The sequence below is a fragment of the Falco cherrug genome, chromosome 4 (genome assembly GCF_023634085.1).
Source record: "Falco cherrug isolate bFalChe1 chromosome 4, bFalChe1.pri, whole genome shotgun sequence".
NCBI classification, from domain to species: domain Eukaryota; kingdom Metazoa; phylum Chordata; class Aves; order Falconiformes; family Falconidae; genus Falco; species Falco cherrug.
Window position 1 is genome coordinate 60,369,855 of NC_073700.1, and position 16,925 is coordinate 60,386,779.

Sequence of the window (16,925 nt, forward strand, 5' to 3'; positions counted from 1 at the left end):
TCATTTAGTTTTAGTAACCTATGTCTTAAATATGTAGTCTACAACTTTACAATGCTGATACAAATATACTCCACAAAAGGTTATTCCATTCCGCTACGGATTATTTACTGTAAGCAAACTTTCTGTAAAGTTTTCATTTCAGGTTAAAGCTCTTATATTCAGTTTCAATCTAAAGAGACTTACAGAACAGGGGAAGAGGCAGTACGCTGGACCTATATTCAAATCATATCAACCTATCGACATCCACACTCAATTTTATTTAAACAAAAATAACTGCAGATTTTGAAAAAGTATATTAAAAAGTGACTGCTGAAACCAAATAAATTTAAGCCTGTTTACCTTACTATTAGCTGTTTTGAGTTTAAAGCTTACAGATAGCAAAACAGTGTATATTTTCTTTGTATTTGCAGGGTTGAACTGACAAATGAGAAGGAGCGCACCCAAATTTTAGCAAACGCAAACTAAGAAACATGACATCGAAGTCACCAGAGCACTTGTACACAGTACAAGCTTTTCCCTTCCCTCACAGCATTCAGTCCAAGAACAGCAGAGTATCTACGTGTAAGAAGTTCTTACAGATGCCAACTACCTACATTTCACCCATCTAAGTGTACCCCCAGGTACCCTTCTGGCAGTCCAGCCTTGGTGTGGTCTTGTATCCTTTGCTCCTGACCTCAGAACAAGCCTGCGCTTTTCAGTCATTTGCAAAACAGACATAATAGGCAATGCTGACAAATATTAATATTACTAACAGTTTTGCAAATCGGAAAATCAGAGGAAGTCCATACTATTTTAAAAACCCAAAGATTTTTCTGTGGAAAAAACGGCTTTTGTACTCTATGAGAAATTTAAACAAGTACACAAATATTGACTATAGAAACCCTAATAAACTGAATAGAGAATTAAGTAGAAGTGCAGAATTAAGTAGAAGTGTAGGCATTCCAGAAAAAAGTTCCCTAATGGCATTCTGCCCTCTGACAGCACATGAGGACAGATCTGTGTAACACTTACTGTTGGCTTCACCAGCAACTGACCCATTACTGTAAACATCCGTGAAAGTCCCACGGGCGTGCATACTGCAGAGGAAGAAAGATTATACAAAACAGTGATTTGTAAGTCAAAGACCAATTTTTATTTGGATATTCAAAGTGCTATTCCACATATAACCAAGCACAGTGTTGAAAAGAACTGAAAAAGCTTTAAAACTCCAATATGAACTTTAAAACATGTTGTTATCATCTGAATTTTGAACGAGACAAGCATCTCTCCCCCTCCAAGAGCATAACTGATTTTTTTGTCAACAAGGATCATCACATAATCAGATCTCTTAAACTTGCTCAGGTAATTATTTATTCAAAGCATGTGGCACCAGAGGCTATGCCTGCACTAGTGAATTCAGCAGTGCCAGGAAACATTCCTGGGCAGTAAGACTTGACTGCCTGCACCAGTAAATTGCTAGAACTATCCCTGGCATGATTTGCCCTGGGCCAGTTTGCACTTTCCCAAACCATTCTCAGGCGCAGTTCTGGATTTCACGCACTCCAGGCACCATTACCGTGAGGCAATACATGCGCAGCCACCGTCTGCAAACTGCAATATCGCGGATGGAATGACACTAGTTGGCCACAGTGCTGGAGAACACCTCAGACACATTTCACAGGCACAGGTATAGCTGTAAGGTCAAGCGATCATGAAGCTGCTTTGCTCTAAGTTATACTGCAACTTCAGTTAACAGCAGGCTCGGCTACCAGATCTTAGGCTACTTTCCTATGAAATACCAATGGGCCCTTTTTGATCATAGCCTGTGAGAGTTATCAGGTATGGTACATACCTGCTTGTTGGGAGAAAGGCTCAAACCACGATAATAGAAGATTATTAGTAAAACTCAACAATTTAGGGAGAATAGCCTTCAAATACTGAAGTGTGTAGGAGATGGAAGGAACGTGTAACAGCACCGATGAGTATATACATTTATAGTTCCCATTATAGTAAAATGGTGTTGCCAAAAAAAGAAGCACACAAGATTTTATAGTGAGGATTACATTTATTTTATTAACCAGTGTTTCACACTACTATGTATTACAGGGAAAATACAAGAGTATTCAAAAGGCTAACTTCGGCTAGTCTCCCTCTGCTACAGGAGAAGCCTGCAGGAAAAGGAGAACAGGGAAAGGAAGCGGTACTCCAAATCACCGCTGCAGTTAGCCTTACTCGTACACTGCTCCAGCAGTTAAGCCAGCTGAAGATCTACTGAAGCTCTACCCCAGCACCTACCCCTTTCCCACCGCTGCACAGTGCCTTTGGAGGGCCTTACATAATTTCAGTGATGTCCTTGTGTAAGTTACAATTAACTCTTCCCAAAAATGGCCTTTAATCCCAATTAATGTATGGTTTACAACAGCCCCAGAACACACAGTGTTTTCAGCTCTGCTGAAACAAATTGTGAGACAGATGTAAGAAGTTCGTTAGCCAACTTCTCCATTAAAACATTCAGCAGCTATTGTGAATCTCACCCTTCAACAGCCTACATAAGACATGCAGAATCATCTTTTTCACTCCCCCTTCCTTGAATTAAACTGGACTTAAGAATCTCCACATACAGAGAACCTAAGGGGACTCTCTGATGTCCCTGTGAGCAACGACTTTCACAGACAGATCTGCTTAGTTTTACGGACATTTCAAACTATCATTCCCCATCCTTTCTCCACAGCGACAGCCCTGTGTCAGCTGTAAACCTACAAAGCCTGGAGAACAGGTGAAACCATGATAACCTAGAAAGGGAGATGTTCTGTTCCCCTCTCGGCAATTTTCTAGAAAATATTCAGGAAGGAGCTGAAATTGCAAGTGGGATCTGTAGCCTTCCATCATCTTCCTTATTCCCCTAAACACGGATGACTGAACTCTGGCTAGGAGCAGCTGCTGTAAGGTTAGGGTTTGCACTGCATTTGTTTCATATGCAATCATATAACTGGCCTCCAGACTGGCCAGATACCAGTTTTGTGATTAAGAAAGCTAATTGCATGGTGTTCCAACTTCTACCTGCATATGAACGTCTTCAATTAAAAAAGGAAGAAGCGCAGTTTACTGAATATAGAACAAACTAAATATTCAGAATACCTTTCTCTCCATATCACCAACCTCCTGCACACATTTCATTTAATAATTATGTTTTCTGTTGCAGAATGGACTCCCTATTTCTTAAAAACCTGCTTTAAAAAGTTAAAAGTTGGAATTATTTTGAGTAATGCGTGAAGTTCCTCAAAACCTGAAAATGTAAGGTAACATTTGTTCAAACTTCAGAACCCAAACCTAACAAATTTACATCTAAATTCAAACGTAATAATAATACAAAATTCAGTTAACATTCACAATCTTAATTTTCACAATTAAAAAGCCTCTTAATTTTTTTTTAACAGAAAATCATTCATCTTTTGGAATAATCACAAAAATACTTACACAGAAGTAGTAAGCATCCCATCAGTGATATACAGGAATATAAATATGGGAGGTAGAATTCCCAGAGGTCTGTAACGAAAATATTGTGCACAGCCTTAGCTTATTACAAATAGGCTACTTAGGTCACAAACACAACTGAATTAACTTTTCTTAGGTGTTCAGGATTAAACAACTGTATTTCCAAGAATAAATTAAGAATTACTCAGTTAATAATCATGCAACAAAACCCCCAAGTACTTCAGCCTGAAAAATATCTTCAGCTTTTACTTCCATTCCACTTAAGTCACTTGTTTTTAGAACACATCATGTCCACATGGGCACAGAATTCTCAGCATGGTAAAAACGGATTTAACAGAAAAAATGGTAATGGCTAAATTAATACAGCTTCTTCACAACCTGTGCAATACTCACAGAGCATTTACTAGAAATGCACTTAGTTCAAAACATCCATTTCCATAATTAAAATGAAACCAGTGTGGTGTTTTGTTGAATTCCATACCATACAAAGACTCCATACTGGCAGCATCATTGTCTATGAGTGCTGAAGCCACCCATACGATTCCAAGGATAAGCAGTGCAAGAAGAATAAGCATTACAAGGGTTTCCAAAATGCGTGCTCTGATGCCCTGTGGGCAGAAGAGGGGAGAGGGAGGAAAAAACACAGCCAAAAAACTTTAAATCAGATACTTTCAAACCTACAAATAAACAGCAGTTCCTTCTTTCTACACACATACTCACATTTTATCATGCAGACAAAAGCATAACAGTTGCACATTTTAAAGGCAGTGCATAAAAAAGGAAGTACTTATGGCTTTATAGTGCCCAGATGGCGTTTTTCCCCTTAAAACCATAGAAAACTGTTTTAAATTGCATATGCCTTACAGTTCTCATTAATCTCATTATTACATAAAGTATTCTTTATACCGTATGATTTTGCTCAAGCATTTTTAAAAGATGGATTACTTTTCTAATACTTTCAGCAAAGAAAGTGGATTAGCAAATTTTTATCTATGATTCCAATCAAGGGAATGGAAAGCCAATTATGGCAAATAGCCAAATGGCCCAGCAAGCATTAAACCCTGCGCAGGTACAATGCACCAATTTAGTTAAAATACATTCTTCAACTGCAACCGCTCCTGCACCATTCCTCTCAGTCTTCAGAGCCCTCAAGCGTGCTGTCGGAGTACTGCTCGCTCTTGGCCTACCCATGCGCTGCTGCTGCTGCTGCTGCATCCCTTACCTCCCCTCTCTGCATGCTCCGCGCTGAGCAAAGCATGTACTTCTCGCTTACAACACACACAAATCACAGGTCTACAAGGTTGTATGTCACAGCATTAGCTCGAGTCTAAAAATGTAGCAATGCTCTAATAGTTGAACGTTAGACTTGCAAGTGTAAATATACCAAATAACACACAAAATCATAGGTTTTTTCCCTACTGGTGTTTTTACCACTAATTTTACTAAGTTCAAGCCACACAGTTACTGGGACAGTTTCTTCAGACATCCATGCATTAAGGGACCATCAGATTGCTGTTCATATAATTTTATTTTTCTTCATTTGCCAGTATACATCTCCACAAGCAAACGCAATCTCTTCTTTCTCACAGGCTAACCCCCAGCTTGGGCATATTCCACTGAAAAGTCTACTTTATAGTTAAATGCAGAAAGTTTGTTCTACTTTATAGTTTGGCTACTTTTCTCAACTCTTCCCTCACTGCTTAACACAAGAGGATATTCTTTCCATGATCGACATTCACCCGGAAAATCATGCTCCCTACATAACCGCTGCATCCCACCATGAAAGAGGACCTCAAGCATCCTAACAAGGAGCACTGATCCCTTCTAGCACACCAACTGCGCCACGCCATCAGTCCTCTGCAGAACAGCTAAAGTAGCAAGAAGGAAAAACAGACAAAAAGAGACCTTCACAAAATCCCCCTAAAGGCTTAAATGGGCAGATTAAGTCCAATTCCACAGAGGATCTTAAACATCAAATTTCAAATTAAAGGTAGCATGGACAGGATATGGATTTATTCCTAGAATGTATTTTGTGTATAATACAAGTCGCTTTAAGGTTGTTAAAAGTTAAATAACGTGTTATTTGTTTAGTACTCAGAAACCAGCTTTCAGTCTTCCATGATTTATTTTGAACGTGAGCATCTAAGCCAAATATACATATTTGAAGATTAAATAGCCATAAGTTTCATATGAAAGTTTTGAGCTTTAGCTGTAAATTACCAGGAAACAAACAGATTACGCTCTAAGTACTGAGCATTGGTTCAGAGCCTTCACTTAACAACAGAAGGAAGTCACAGGATTAGAAGAAAACCTAAAATATTCAAGGATGCATGCACAGAGATCTGCTTCAAGTTCTCCAGAAACCTTGAAGACTCCCCTCCTCTCCTAGGCAAGGAAAATATAAAGCTACCTTCCGGGTTTCAGAAAGTCTTAGCCACAGAAAGTGGATTCCTTACTTCCCTACTATGAGACACACGCACAAATCTCAGCCTCTCTGACTTCAAGTTTCACAGCAACAGATTCTTCTGGACAAACCCGGAAAATATTTCATTTTACACGGTAACTCAAACAACAAGTCCTCCTCCCTTGGATGGAGTAGCGATACTGTCAAAACAGATAAGTACACACTGTGATGGAGATAGTCAACTGTAAATAACATTTTTTCATTTTTACTGCAAGTGTCTCTGAAGACAGGTAAGATTAGGACAATGCAAATAATACTTACTTCCAAAAAAAGGGAAATGACCACAGTAAGTACTCCAAAGTAACCACCGCTTTTGTCCAAAAGCTCCATTGGCACAAACTCTAGAAAAAAATCAGTCAGCTGCCTAATGAGCTTTCCCATTTTTTTTTGTTTCCATGCTAGTTTGAATAATATTTGATTCTCAAAAAAAAAAAAAATCTATCAATCTCCTTTGGCTCCCACTAATTACACCTATCTCCACACCTCTGTGATACATCAACAATACTGCAGTCTCATGTACATGCTGAAAAGCAGGACTGACACTTCACTCCAAGGGCAGAACATTTTTTATATTACACAGTACAGACTATCAGATTCATACACTGACAATCATTTAAAAATAGTAAAATAGTAGTATTTTTAAGAACTTCAGTGAAGTGACTAGATAGAAACATTCTGTCACAGGCACTAATGAGTAGCTTTTAACAGTCCAGGATTAAAAAAAAAAAAAAAAAAAAAAAAAAAAAGAATTAAGATGCTTAAAGCATATAGGTAAATACTTAATCTCAATTAGGCACCCATAAAACTCTGCCCTATTAAAACATTAATGTTCCAGGCACATTAGTTCATACTTACATACATTAGTGTACCTATCAAATAGCTTCTATTTGTAAGGAATGAAAGGTACAGAATTTACCCACCATGCGCACACAGAGAAAACCTCTGGAGAATCACAGAATGGCTGTGGCTGGCAGGAACCTCTGGAGATCCAGCCTGCTCAAGCAGGGCCACCTACAGCTGGTGACCAAGGACCACACTCAGGTGGCTCTTACATCTCCAAGGACAGAGACACCACAGCCTGCCTGGACAGCCTGTGCTAGCACCCAGGGCACCCTCACAGTATTTAAAAATTAAAAAAAAAAATTAAAAAAAAAAAAACAAAAACACACCCAACACACATGGTAGTGAAAACTGAGCCCTAAACACCTTTATTACTTCTTATTTTTGCTGGAGGTAGTTTTGTTTGTTACAAATTCAAAGCTTGACCATTACCATTAGGAACATCACCAATTTAAGAGCTGACAACAATCTATACTCCTGACCGAGAACAGGAAAAAAAAAAAAAAACAAAACAAAAAACCAAAAAACCCACACACCACAGGTAAATGCAAGCAACATTTAATTTGATTACTATGAAAGCAAAGCTATGCAAATATATGTTGAAATTCAATGCTGAATTATCTTTTTCTGAGCAAAAACCTCTTCACTGACATTTTGGTTTTGGCTTAACATTTCTTGAGTCATTTCACTTCTCTCCCACAGCCCCATTATATTACTCACATTTCTTAGATGAGCCAAATGTCACAGCATATCTTCATGGCACAGAAGATATTGCCACTTCTATTCCACATAATACTGGTTGCACTTTTTGAATCCATTTACTCCTTACATTTTTTTGTGTGTGAAAAGGAGCATTAGTCTGCCATCTTCAAAAACTGCAACAATCCCATCTAAAACTGGAGATTTCAAACCAGCTTGTGAGAGAACATTTATTGTTCATGTGCAGTCTACACCACTGTATCTGTCTTGAGCACAGAATTAACAAATAAATGCAATGTTAGAAAACGTGTAGCATAGGTACATAGGACTACTGCAAGTTAGCATGCTAACCAAGCAAGCAGAAGCAGTCATACAGCACTAAATCTTAGTGTCAAAACAGTTGACTGCATTTGAATCAATTGGAAGAGTTCTTTGAGTCCTCACCATCAGTGTGCAACTGGAAACAAAGGGAATCTTCACCACACAAAGGAAGATGGCCTACCCAGCAAGTGAGGTGTGTACATGTGTGCATGCATGTACACGTGCTGGGGCAGGTAACGGAAGGAGGAGAGAGTAGTCACCTTGTACATCAGTTTTCCAGTTCAATTATTTATCAGGAGAAAATGCCTCATGAGTTCCTATGATCACTGCTTTACATTCCTATGGAAACTAAACTGACTGTAAGAAAGAGAAATGGGAAAAAAATACTCTGTATTTTTAGCTTTCCATATTCTATTTGAGAAGGAAAATTAAGTTATCCAAGTCTTCATCTAGTCTTCTCTAATGGCTCTGACAGGGAAGAACAAAGAAAAGAAATAGGCACTATACAACTAACCAGCTTTCATCAGGTTCTTCAGAAAGTTGATCTAGATCTCCACTTCCAAACCTGCATTTGACAACACAAATACTACTTCATTTTTTAGGTGCCCTTCATTACAAACAGAATGCATATAGCACAATAAATTCACTGTCTTATGAATTATTTTAATGCAATTCCACTTGCAGTTTAACCTGTTTTAAGGGAGGACAGATTTATTGACCTTCAAACCAAGCATGGATTGCACAGTAAAGCACTACGGTATCGCCAGGGTATTGACACAGGGGGGAAGATACCGGTTTGCACCTATCCTATGTTCCAGTACTTAAAGAATTCAAACATAAGATGCAAAGTGAAACAAATTATAAACATCTACACAGGTTATTAAAGGGGGGGTGGGGGCATGAGGAGAACCACCTTGACATCGCTATCAATTAAAATACCAAACTCAGATTTCAGTACAGCATTAACTACACAGCCTTAAATAATGTTCCCATGCTGTGGACGTATAAGCAAAACCGTAGCCTTTAGAAGTAATTAAAAATGTTCCACTTTACCTCAGGCTAAATTGTGTTGGTTTTAGATACTATGATAAGACAATTCTAAACAAGAAGAGTGAGCTCAGGCAATACACTTGATTTTCAGTAAGACAAGCTGACCCCTGCAGTACTTCTATTAGCATGTCAACTTCAAGGAGGTCAAATTCATTAATTTCTCCTGGCCAAATACTGCTGTGATGCTGGTTAGAGTTGGAGGGATAACAAAACCAAAAAAAACCCCAAACAAAACATAAAAAAAACCAACCAGTGCTACAACTACCAAATACCAGGAAGAAAAATCGCAAGCTACACAACAATTGAGCTTGAAGTTATAAAATTAAATGGGGAATAGAAATACATGTTAAGGTGGTGGGTTTTCATACTTTCACTGCTATACACTGAGGATATTGCTCTGACTTCAGCTTCCACTTACGTGCACAAGGCAAAGGGGTGAGAAAGAAATAAGGGAACTAGAAGGATCTAGAACAAAATATATTCCTTTTAAAAAAAATTTGTCTAGAATAAAGCCTGGGATTAGAAAGATTATTTCCCAGTCAGGAAGATTAGAAAATACGAATCTGAAACCAGGACACATAGTCCTCAAAGGTAATGGATGAAGCAATGCAGACCATGGTTACTTCTTCAGACACTCCCTGAAGATCTCAAAAAACCCAGCATGACATGAACAGATTAGGGGGTTTTATTATAGCGAAGGGGCTCAGAAAGCATCATCACTTTTGTAAGCATTGGTCCTCCCCATTTGTAAGCATCAGACTCCCCATTATTTGAAGGAAGGTGGCACTCTTGCTGGATAGTAATTTTAGTTGTAGTAGCCCAGTTTTGAAGTCTTCTTCCATGAAGGTATCTAGAACAAACCATCAATTGTCATTGCTTCCAGCACTACAAGTACCTAAGATGATCTTTGGTAACTGCTAAACAGGAAAACAAAACACCTCCAACAGCTTGCAATTTCCTCAAGTGAGTTTCAAATTATCCATAAGGCAAAACGGACTTCTGAAAGTGAATGACCTGCACAATTCCCTATTGTCAGGGAAGCAGAAGCTTGGCATCACACAGGCCAACTTGGCACATAAAAGGAGTCTTGTGGAAGATGGAAAAAACCCCGAACATATGGTCAACAAAAACTTTTGGAAGCTAGTAACTATAATCTGATAGAAACTAAAACTAAAAATTTTTATCAAGAAAATCAGGGGGAAAAAGACTGGCAGATTATACCCTCTAACCATCACCACTCCCTTTTTTCTTTTTAAACTTCAAGTTTCATACTTTAGACTCAACAGCTCACCTACAACTTTACTCACAGCACATTTTAAAAATCCACCCAGTTCTTCAACATCAGGATATCCGACTCAGACTTCCTTAAAGTTCAATTGCTGAGACATTCAGAAGTTTTTATATTGTTTAATACTGAGCTACTTACGCTGCCTGGAACAGCAGGCATAAGGGTTCCTATTTCCCAAAAAGCCCGACTTTAACAAGAAAGGTTTCAGTTATTCTAGAAGCATTCTGACAAATTTTTAGTTGCTACTCTGGAAGGCATCACCGAAATCTTACCATGTTTCTTTCTTATTATGATTAATATAGGTAAGTCATCCAGGACAAATATCCAAAACATTAAAAAAAACAGCACATGCCAAAAAAAGGGTCATTCTTCAGCTGAAAAACCCAGTGAAGTACAAACGGCAACAGCAGTCCTGAAGGGATGACAGGTGTCATACAAGAAAGTCAAGAAGTGTAATTACTAAGGAAACTATTTCTCCTCCCCGGTACATTTGTTAAGCAGGATGACTACCATGCCACTTGTAACACATTAAGACTTTTCCCGCTATATGTATTCACACATAAAACCTAGAGGCTGGTTTTTACTTTTTAAGAGAACATACATTTGTTAATAGTTTCTTACAGCTTTTCAGTAAGGATTGATTCTTGAGAACGGAGACAGTAGTAGTGCTGGGGTTTTTCCCCATTTTAAATTCTGTAACTATTCCGAATGATGCAAATGTAGCAATACAAAACGCTTTGCCATTAAGCTAGCATAAGTTCACAAGCAAAGACTCTGCTGCATAGGCTGGTTGCCCAATGAGGTCTTGTGCAACTAGCAGTTAGCACAGGGATTTCTCCAGCCTACGACGACTCATAAGGACAGTGCATAAGCAAGAAACCTACTGACTGCTCCTCACTCCATTAAGAGTCGCGTGCAAGATGGAGAAAGGCTTGAAAGGAAATCTCTGACAACTGCCATTCTTGCAAAGCTAAGGTAAAACATGCACCATATATCCAGGAAACACTGTGGAAGATACGGTTATATTCTAAGCAGTGACACAACCCTGTGCCAGAAACTCACAGGCTGTAGCTTTTTGGGAAAGAATGATTACACAGAGGAAGGCAATCAAGCCATTTTTTGCCAATTTTTGCTCTGCTGGTTGTGATAAGGAACAAAAATATTATATTCCAACAGTTTAAGCATATTTTTTGACACTAACGCTGTAAGAATTTCAACATATATGTACAAATAACATTTACAAGATTTCTTGTGTTTTAACGCTGATGAAGGAGTAGAAGAGCTTGCTACATGGTACTTTCCCTTTCTGCAAGAGGCAAAATTCCTGGTAAAACCAAAGAACAACAGCCCCACCCCTACGTCAAGAGAAAGCATTTCTTTGCTGGAACATTTGCTGGTGATAGTGATTTTGATGAAGACATTATTAGCTCCTGGATGGACATTTTTGGAACCACATCACTAATGTATAATATAGTATGGCTTTTGTTAATTCTACATTTTAATTTGGTTGCAAATTGTGCAGAAAAAAAATTTAAAAAATTATCAATGAAGTAAAAATTACATTACACACAAAACCAGAGAGTCCTAACAAAGTTTCTATGGCACTGAATATTTGAACACAGTTCTGCTTGGACATCTTGACCTCTTGCAAGACAGGTAAACATTACCTTTTACACCAAGCCCTGACCCGTGGGGAAAGCCTGGGAAACATTTCTGCAATCATGGGACATTTAAAGTACACATGAAACCCATTGTTTTCACGTGACAAAAAGGAGTCTTAGTAACCTTAAGATTTGTTCAGCGAGAGGCTAACAAACACACATGCTAAAATCTGCAGAGGCACTGAAAAAAAAAAATTAGAGCTGGTATGAGGCTGGGGATTTTATTATATTAACAACAATTACATTTTTAGCACATCATATGCCCTCTTTCTCAAATTGTGAGCATTAGTGAAGAGATCAGCTTCAAGCATTCTAACCATTTCTATGGTTAGAAACCATACTTTGAGCAACCTTTATTCTGATCTATTCAAGGCAGTGCAGTAACAATTTTTTTTAATAAGCAAAGGAGAGCCATTTTCCATCAGGTAACATGGAAACACATAGTATATTTAGCACACTGATACTTAGTCAAGTGGTCATTACCTTATGAGATGACCACAAATTACTGAGTCAAAACCAGAAGCTGTAGTTTTAGGAAAACTCAGTTCATTTTAAAAACGTGTAAGCCAATGACTCAGAACCTTCACATAGTAAGCTAAAGAATTTTAATCAAGAAATAACATATTCAGAATCAGATTCATGAAATTGGAAAGAAAGTTTCCTTGCCCGTGCAAGAATGAAAGACTTCAGACTGTAAACAGTGCTGACTGCCTTCTGCCACACCACCTCTCCCCTCACAGAATCTTCCCAGCCTGTGGGGATTTTAGGATTTAAATGAATACTTTTCATCACAACACAATGAATTTATTTTAGAGTTTATACTTAAGATTTGTATCGTGTGGAAAATAAAAATTCACAGCCACAAAAACATTCCCAGCAACTTCAGCTGATTTTTGTATTAGTATCTTTTCCCCACATAATTTCATGGCAGTTACCATTCCATCAATGGAGCAAGGAGGCAGCTGAAAGAATTTAACTGTATAGAATCTAAGTTACATAGTACAAGTCACAAAATCGAGAAATTTCAAAGAGAAACTAGGAACTGGAGAGAAAAAAATGAAATGAGAGTTAAAGAAACTTGATCAAAAAAAAAGATTAATTATTTGGCTACTGGCTAAAGACATATACCAGTGAATGCTAGAGCTACGCCTGCCAAGTTGGAAATGAAGGACCAAAATCACTCAACTAGAGGTCAAAAAAAAAAAAAAGTCTTTATTTAGTAGACTGGTGAAGACATCTATTCAGGATGCAGTACACCCACTAGAGTGACTCCTCTGCCAAAGAAAACTTAGGCCCTCTTCTCCAGTGTCCCAGCAGAGTACCCACACCACAGTGCTATAGTATATTTTGGGGTCTGTATCAGTCAGACTTTCCTGTTGACATCATTGCATCAGATGTATGCGACTACCCTACTGCAGTCTGCCCCTCCTTCCTTTACAGAAAGAAGCTATTACAAAAAAAAAAAAAAAAAAAACAAAAACAAAACACAACAGGATTATGTGTAAAGCTTTTATTAAAAAGGACAGATGCAGGTCTATTAACACTATAGTCAAAGCATACATCCCAAACCTTTTGCAAGGGAAGAAATGAAAGGATACACACAGTAAAGTAATGACTGTCCCAATGCTACCCCTTTCACCCACAAGTTTTCTCTGTTGTTCCATTTGCTAGCCCAGCCCTCGCTAATGAGCTTTTAGATGCTCCACTCCCTCCACCTACCAAGTTTCCCAGACTTTCCAGAGCCACCTGCAACAACATGGGAGCTGTGGGATTTCTGACACTATGAGTCTCCCTCTAATCATTTACTTTTGGATCAGAAAGAATCTTTCCTGCTAGACTGGAGTGATAGGAAGATAAATAGATATTTTCCAACTTCTTTGTAGCTTGGCAGAGGATTAAGATAAGTAACACAAAACCATAAAAGAGAGACTTGGAATTTGTGATTGTGTTTCTGGCAGAAAGAAACCACAAAGACAGTTCCCAAAAGCAAATGACACGTAGAAGCACACAGGTCACTATTAAAGTTCTAAAACCTGAAAGTTTTTTTGGTGTCCAAAAAAATAAAAAGAGAACACAGCAAGGGATGAGAGACAAACTCATTGGTCCTCCTTCCTCCCCCCCCTTGTAAATAAAGTTGTTGGCTGCCTTACAAATCCTCACTACAGATGTATTAGCTTATTCCTTGCATTGTCAATTCAGGATAAGTAATTCTTAATATAGACCAATCCTTAATGTGGAGTATTTCTAGTAATACTAAATAAATAATATAGACTAAAGGTCTAAATATCACATCGCTGGTTATCAGTATTAACGAAAAAAACCATTGTTTTCAGAGAGGGAATCATAAGTGGTATTTACCTGGTAAAGGCTCACTTAAAAAAAGGAGGCCTATTAGAAAATTGTTTAAAGCCTTTCTACGGTTAAGATATTTATATTAAAACTTGCCACTATCAATATAAAATTGTACGGCAATTTTCCTCTCTGTGAATTAAAATGACATTTCTATTAAATCTGCACAGTCTTTCTAAATTTTGTAAGAAGTAAAAGTGTATAAAGAGACTTAAAATATATACAATGGTTTTGCTTGTCCTGAAAGGTCACTATTTGATGTCAATAAACTCAAATGAAACACAGATTAATGTGAAAACATTTAAATATTCAAATCTTTATAAAATATTCCTTATGCATAAAACAGCCACTTTAATAAATCAAATCACCATGATAAAATAGCAGCAGACCAATTTAATTTCTTAGCATTTAATAAAATAAACACAAATACAGAGATGGGAAGGCGGTCACATTGCCCTCTTGAAGCCTCTAACTCAAGACATGCTAAATCCTTCAAGGCATCTGCCTTTTACCATTGACTAAAAGATAAGGCTTCTAGATTCCCTGAATCACAGCCATTTCAGGGATCCTGCATGTGTGCAATATTTACTTCTTTCCCAAAGAATGGCAAAAAGAAAAAGATCTAGTTTAAATGAAATAGTTTTATAAATTTTATTATAATCTGATAACAAAAACAAAATTAAGAAATACATCTCAGGCTTTTAGATATCAGCTATCATCTACCACAAACAGAAGGGCCTATAGAGGGCATTAAGAATGCTCCAGCCAAACAAGATGTGAAAACTACTCATTTCTGCCTAAAAAAGTGTCTTAGAAAAAAAAAAGAAGTATTTTAGAACCCAGTCCTTCAGTTTACATCAATGATCAATTAAGAGACTCAAGCATAGTATTGGTGGCTGTACCATCTGTACACTTTAGAAACAGTAGAGCTATTTAGCATGTCTATTTTTACTCATGCAGAACTCTAAGTTATCCTAAAAAGAAAAATAAAAGCTGTAATGTAAAAAAATGACTCAACTTATTAAATGAGAGCAGCAGAGAAAAAAATTCACATCTTATTGTTTGCATGCTACCAGCTACATGTTGAAGTTTTTAGCACAGAACCACAGAAATTCCACAAAACTTAAGCATGCTAAATACAGCAGAAAAGTACAAGTTCAGAATAACAGAGGAGTGGAGAAAGCACAAAAGTTCAGCAATATATTTCATTCCTGGCACAGATGAGGTGGAATAACTAATGCTCCAGTGCTAGCTTCTAAAACTAATTAGTTTTACAGATGACTACCTACTCAGAATGCATCAGTCATCTAATACAGTTTCTCACAGTATGCTAGAGAAGTAATGGTCAGAAAACCACACCTTGAAATAACTAAGCAAGTTTGGGATTTTCTTTGCACAGTGTTTTTACCCCAATATTACTAACAATCCTTGTTTCATCTTGTTACTCTACTGATTTCCATAGCTCAAATACATGAAAATGTTGCAGTAACACAGACTAACCTGACACATTTTGCTTTTCTGTCTGTATTAGGGTTGGTCAAAAAAAGTAATTATAATCTCAGTCCCATAAACTACTGCAGCAAGGCTGAGCTAATAAAGTTGCAGCAAGGCAGGTAGTGCAGAAAAGCTATGCTGAATAACCTATACCATTAGTTCATCTCCTGTTAGCCTATTTTTGTGTATGTTAAGCTGAGGCCTCTTTAAAAGAAGTACATTCTAATTTATGGAAGCAACCAACTGACGTTTAACTACTTCAATGAAATGGAGCGCAGATCACATCTCATCACATCTTGATCCAATGTGTGCAACAACCAACATCCACTTATTGCCCCCTCAGCTGTCCCCAAATACAGAACTGTTACATGCATTCAACAAACCGCAGAGCTCCTTACGGTAAAATCAAAAGGTCAGATCTTGCATCTAATGTCCCCAACTGACTGAAGCAAGACGTCTTATAAAACCTTATAAAATGTTTTATATTTCTACAAAAACAAATTCACATTAAGCCATTACTCCTCAACAGTCGGAAGTTTCTCTCTTAGCCACCAATTCTTGAATTTATTTCTATCTCGCTCTCGCTGAAACGTGACATGGCCCTAAGCTGAAGAATACATACATGTTATTCACCTGTCCTGCACAGCCTTCTTTCCTAAATGTCTAAATACAGACACCAAAGTAAAAAAAAGCTATGCATGAACACAAAAATTAATACAACCAATATTCCAACCTCTTCTTGAACTATCTGTAGTAATTTTCGTGTCCTTAGGGTCTTTAACTTAACTTGGTCTTACGGTCATTGGGAACAGACAGAAAAACACATTCCTGCAACACCATTGCAAAGTTATTTTCACCTCATACTAACTTAAGTACAGTTACGTAGTCCAGTCACAGGTCCTCAAAAGCAGGCCAATACACTCACGTAACTTTCAGACTAATTCACTGAAATATACCTGTGAGGTTAAGAATATTTTCTTTTTTCCCCCCTCTCTCTGCAGAACTGCAAATCAAGGACCTGGTAGTGTAAAGCTATAATTTTAACATGTTTTCGGAGTTTAATGTAGACACTTGTCAATGTGACATGCTAACAAGTACGCTAAACCTACTCATCTTCGATTTCCTGCCATTATATAAGCTCTTCTCAAATTTTAATATTAGATGTGCATTCTCTACATTACAATTATAAACCCACTCTACATTTAGCTGGGTACATGACATTTCTGAGACTTCAGCAGAAGCAGGAAGCATACGAAGAGTCAAGATACACACCGTTCTTAATACA

At 37.7% G+C, this 16,925-nt stretch overlaps 1 protein-coding gene across 3 annotated transcripts in view; it reads right to left on the reverse strand.

The window, feature by feature from the left end:
* LMBR1 (limb development membrane protein 1) overlaps positions 1-16,925 on the reverse strand; it is a 76,913-nt gene that overhangs the window by 25,526 nt on the left and 34,462 nt on the right. For all 3 annotated transcript variants that reach the window (XM_055707446.1, XM_055707445.1, XM_055707447.1), the window contains 3 exons: positions 3,956-4,082; positions 3,457-3,525; positions 1,012-1,076 (listed from right to left, as the gene is read on the reverse strand). In XM_055707446.1, the coding sequence (XP_055563421.1) occupies positions 1,012-1,076; positions 3,457-3,525; positions 3,956-4,082 (261 nt within the window). The remainder of the gene's footprint in view (positions 1-1,011; positions 1,077-3,456; positions 3,526-3,955; positions 4,083-16,925) is intronic.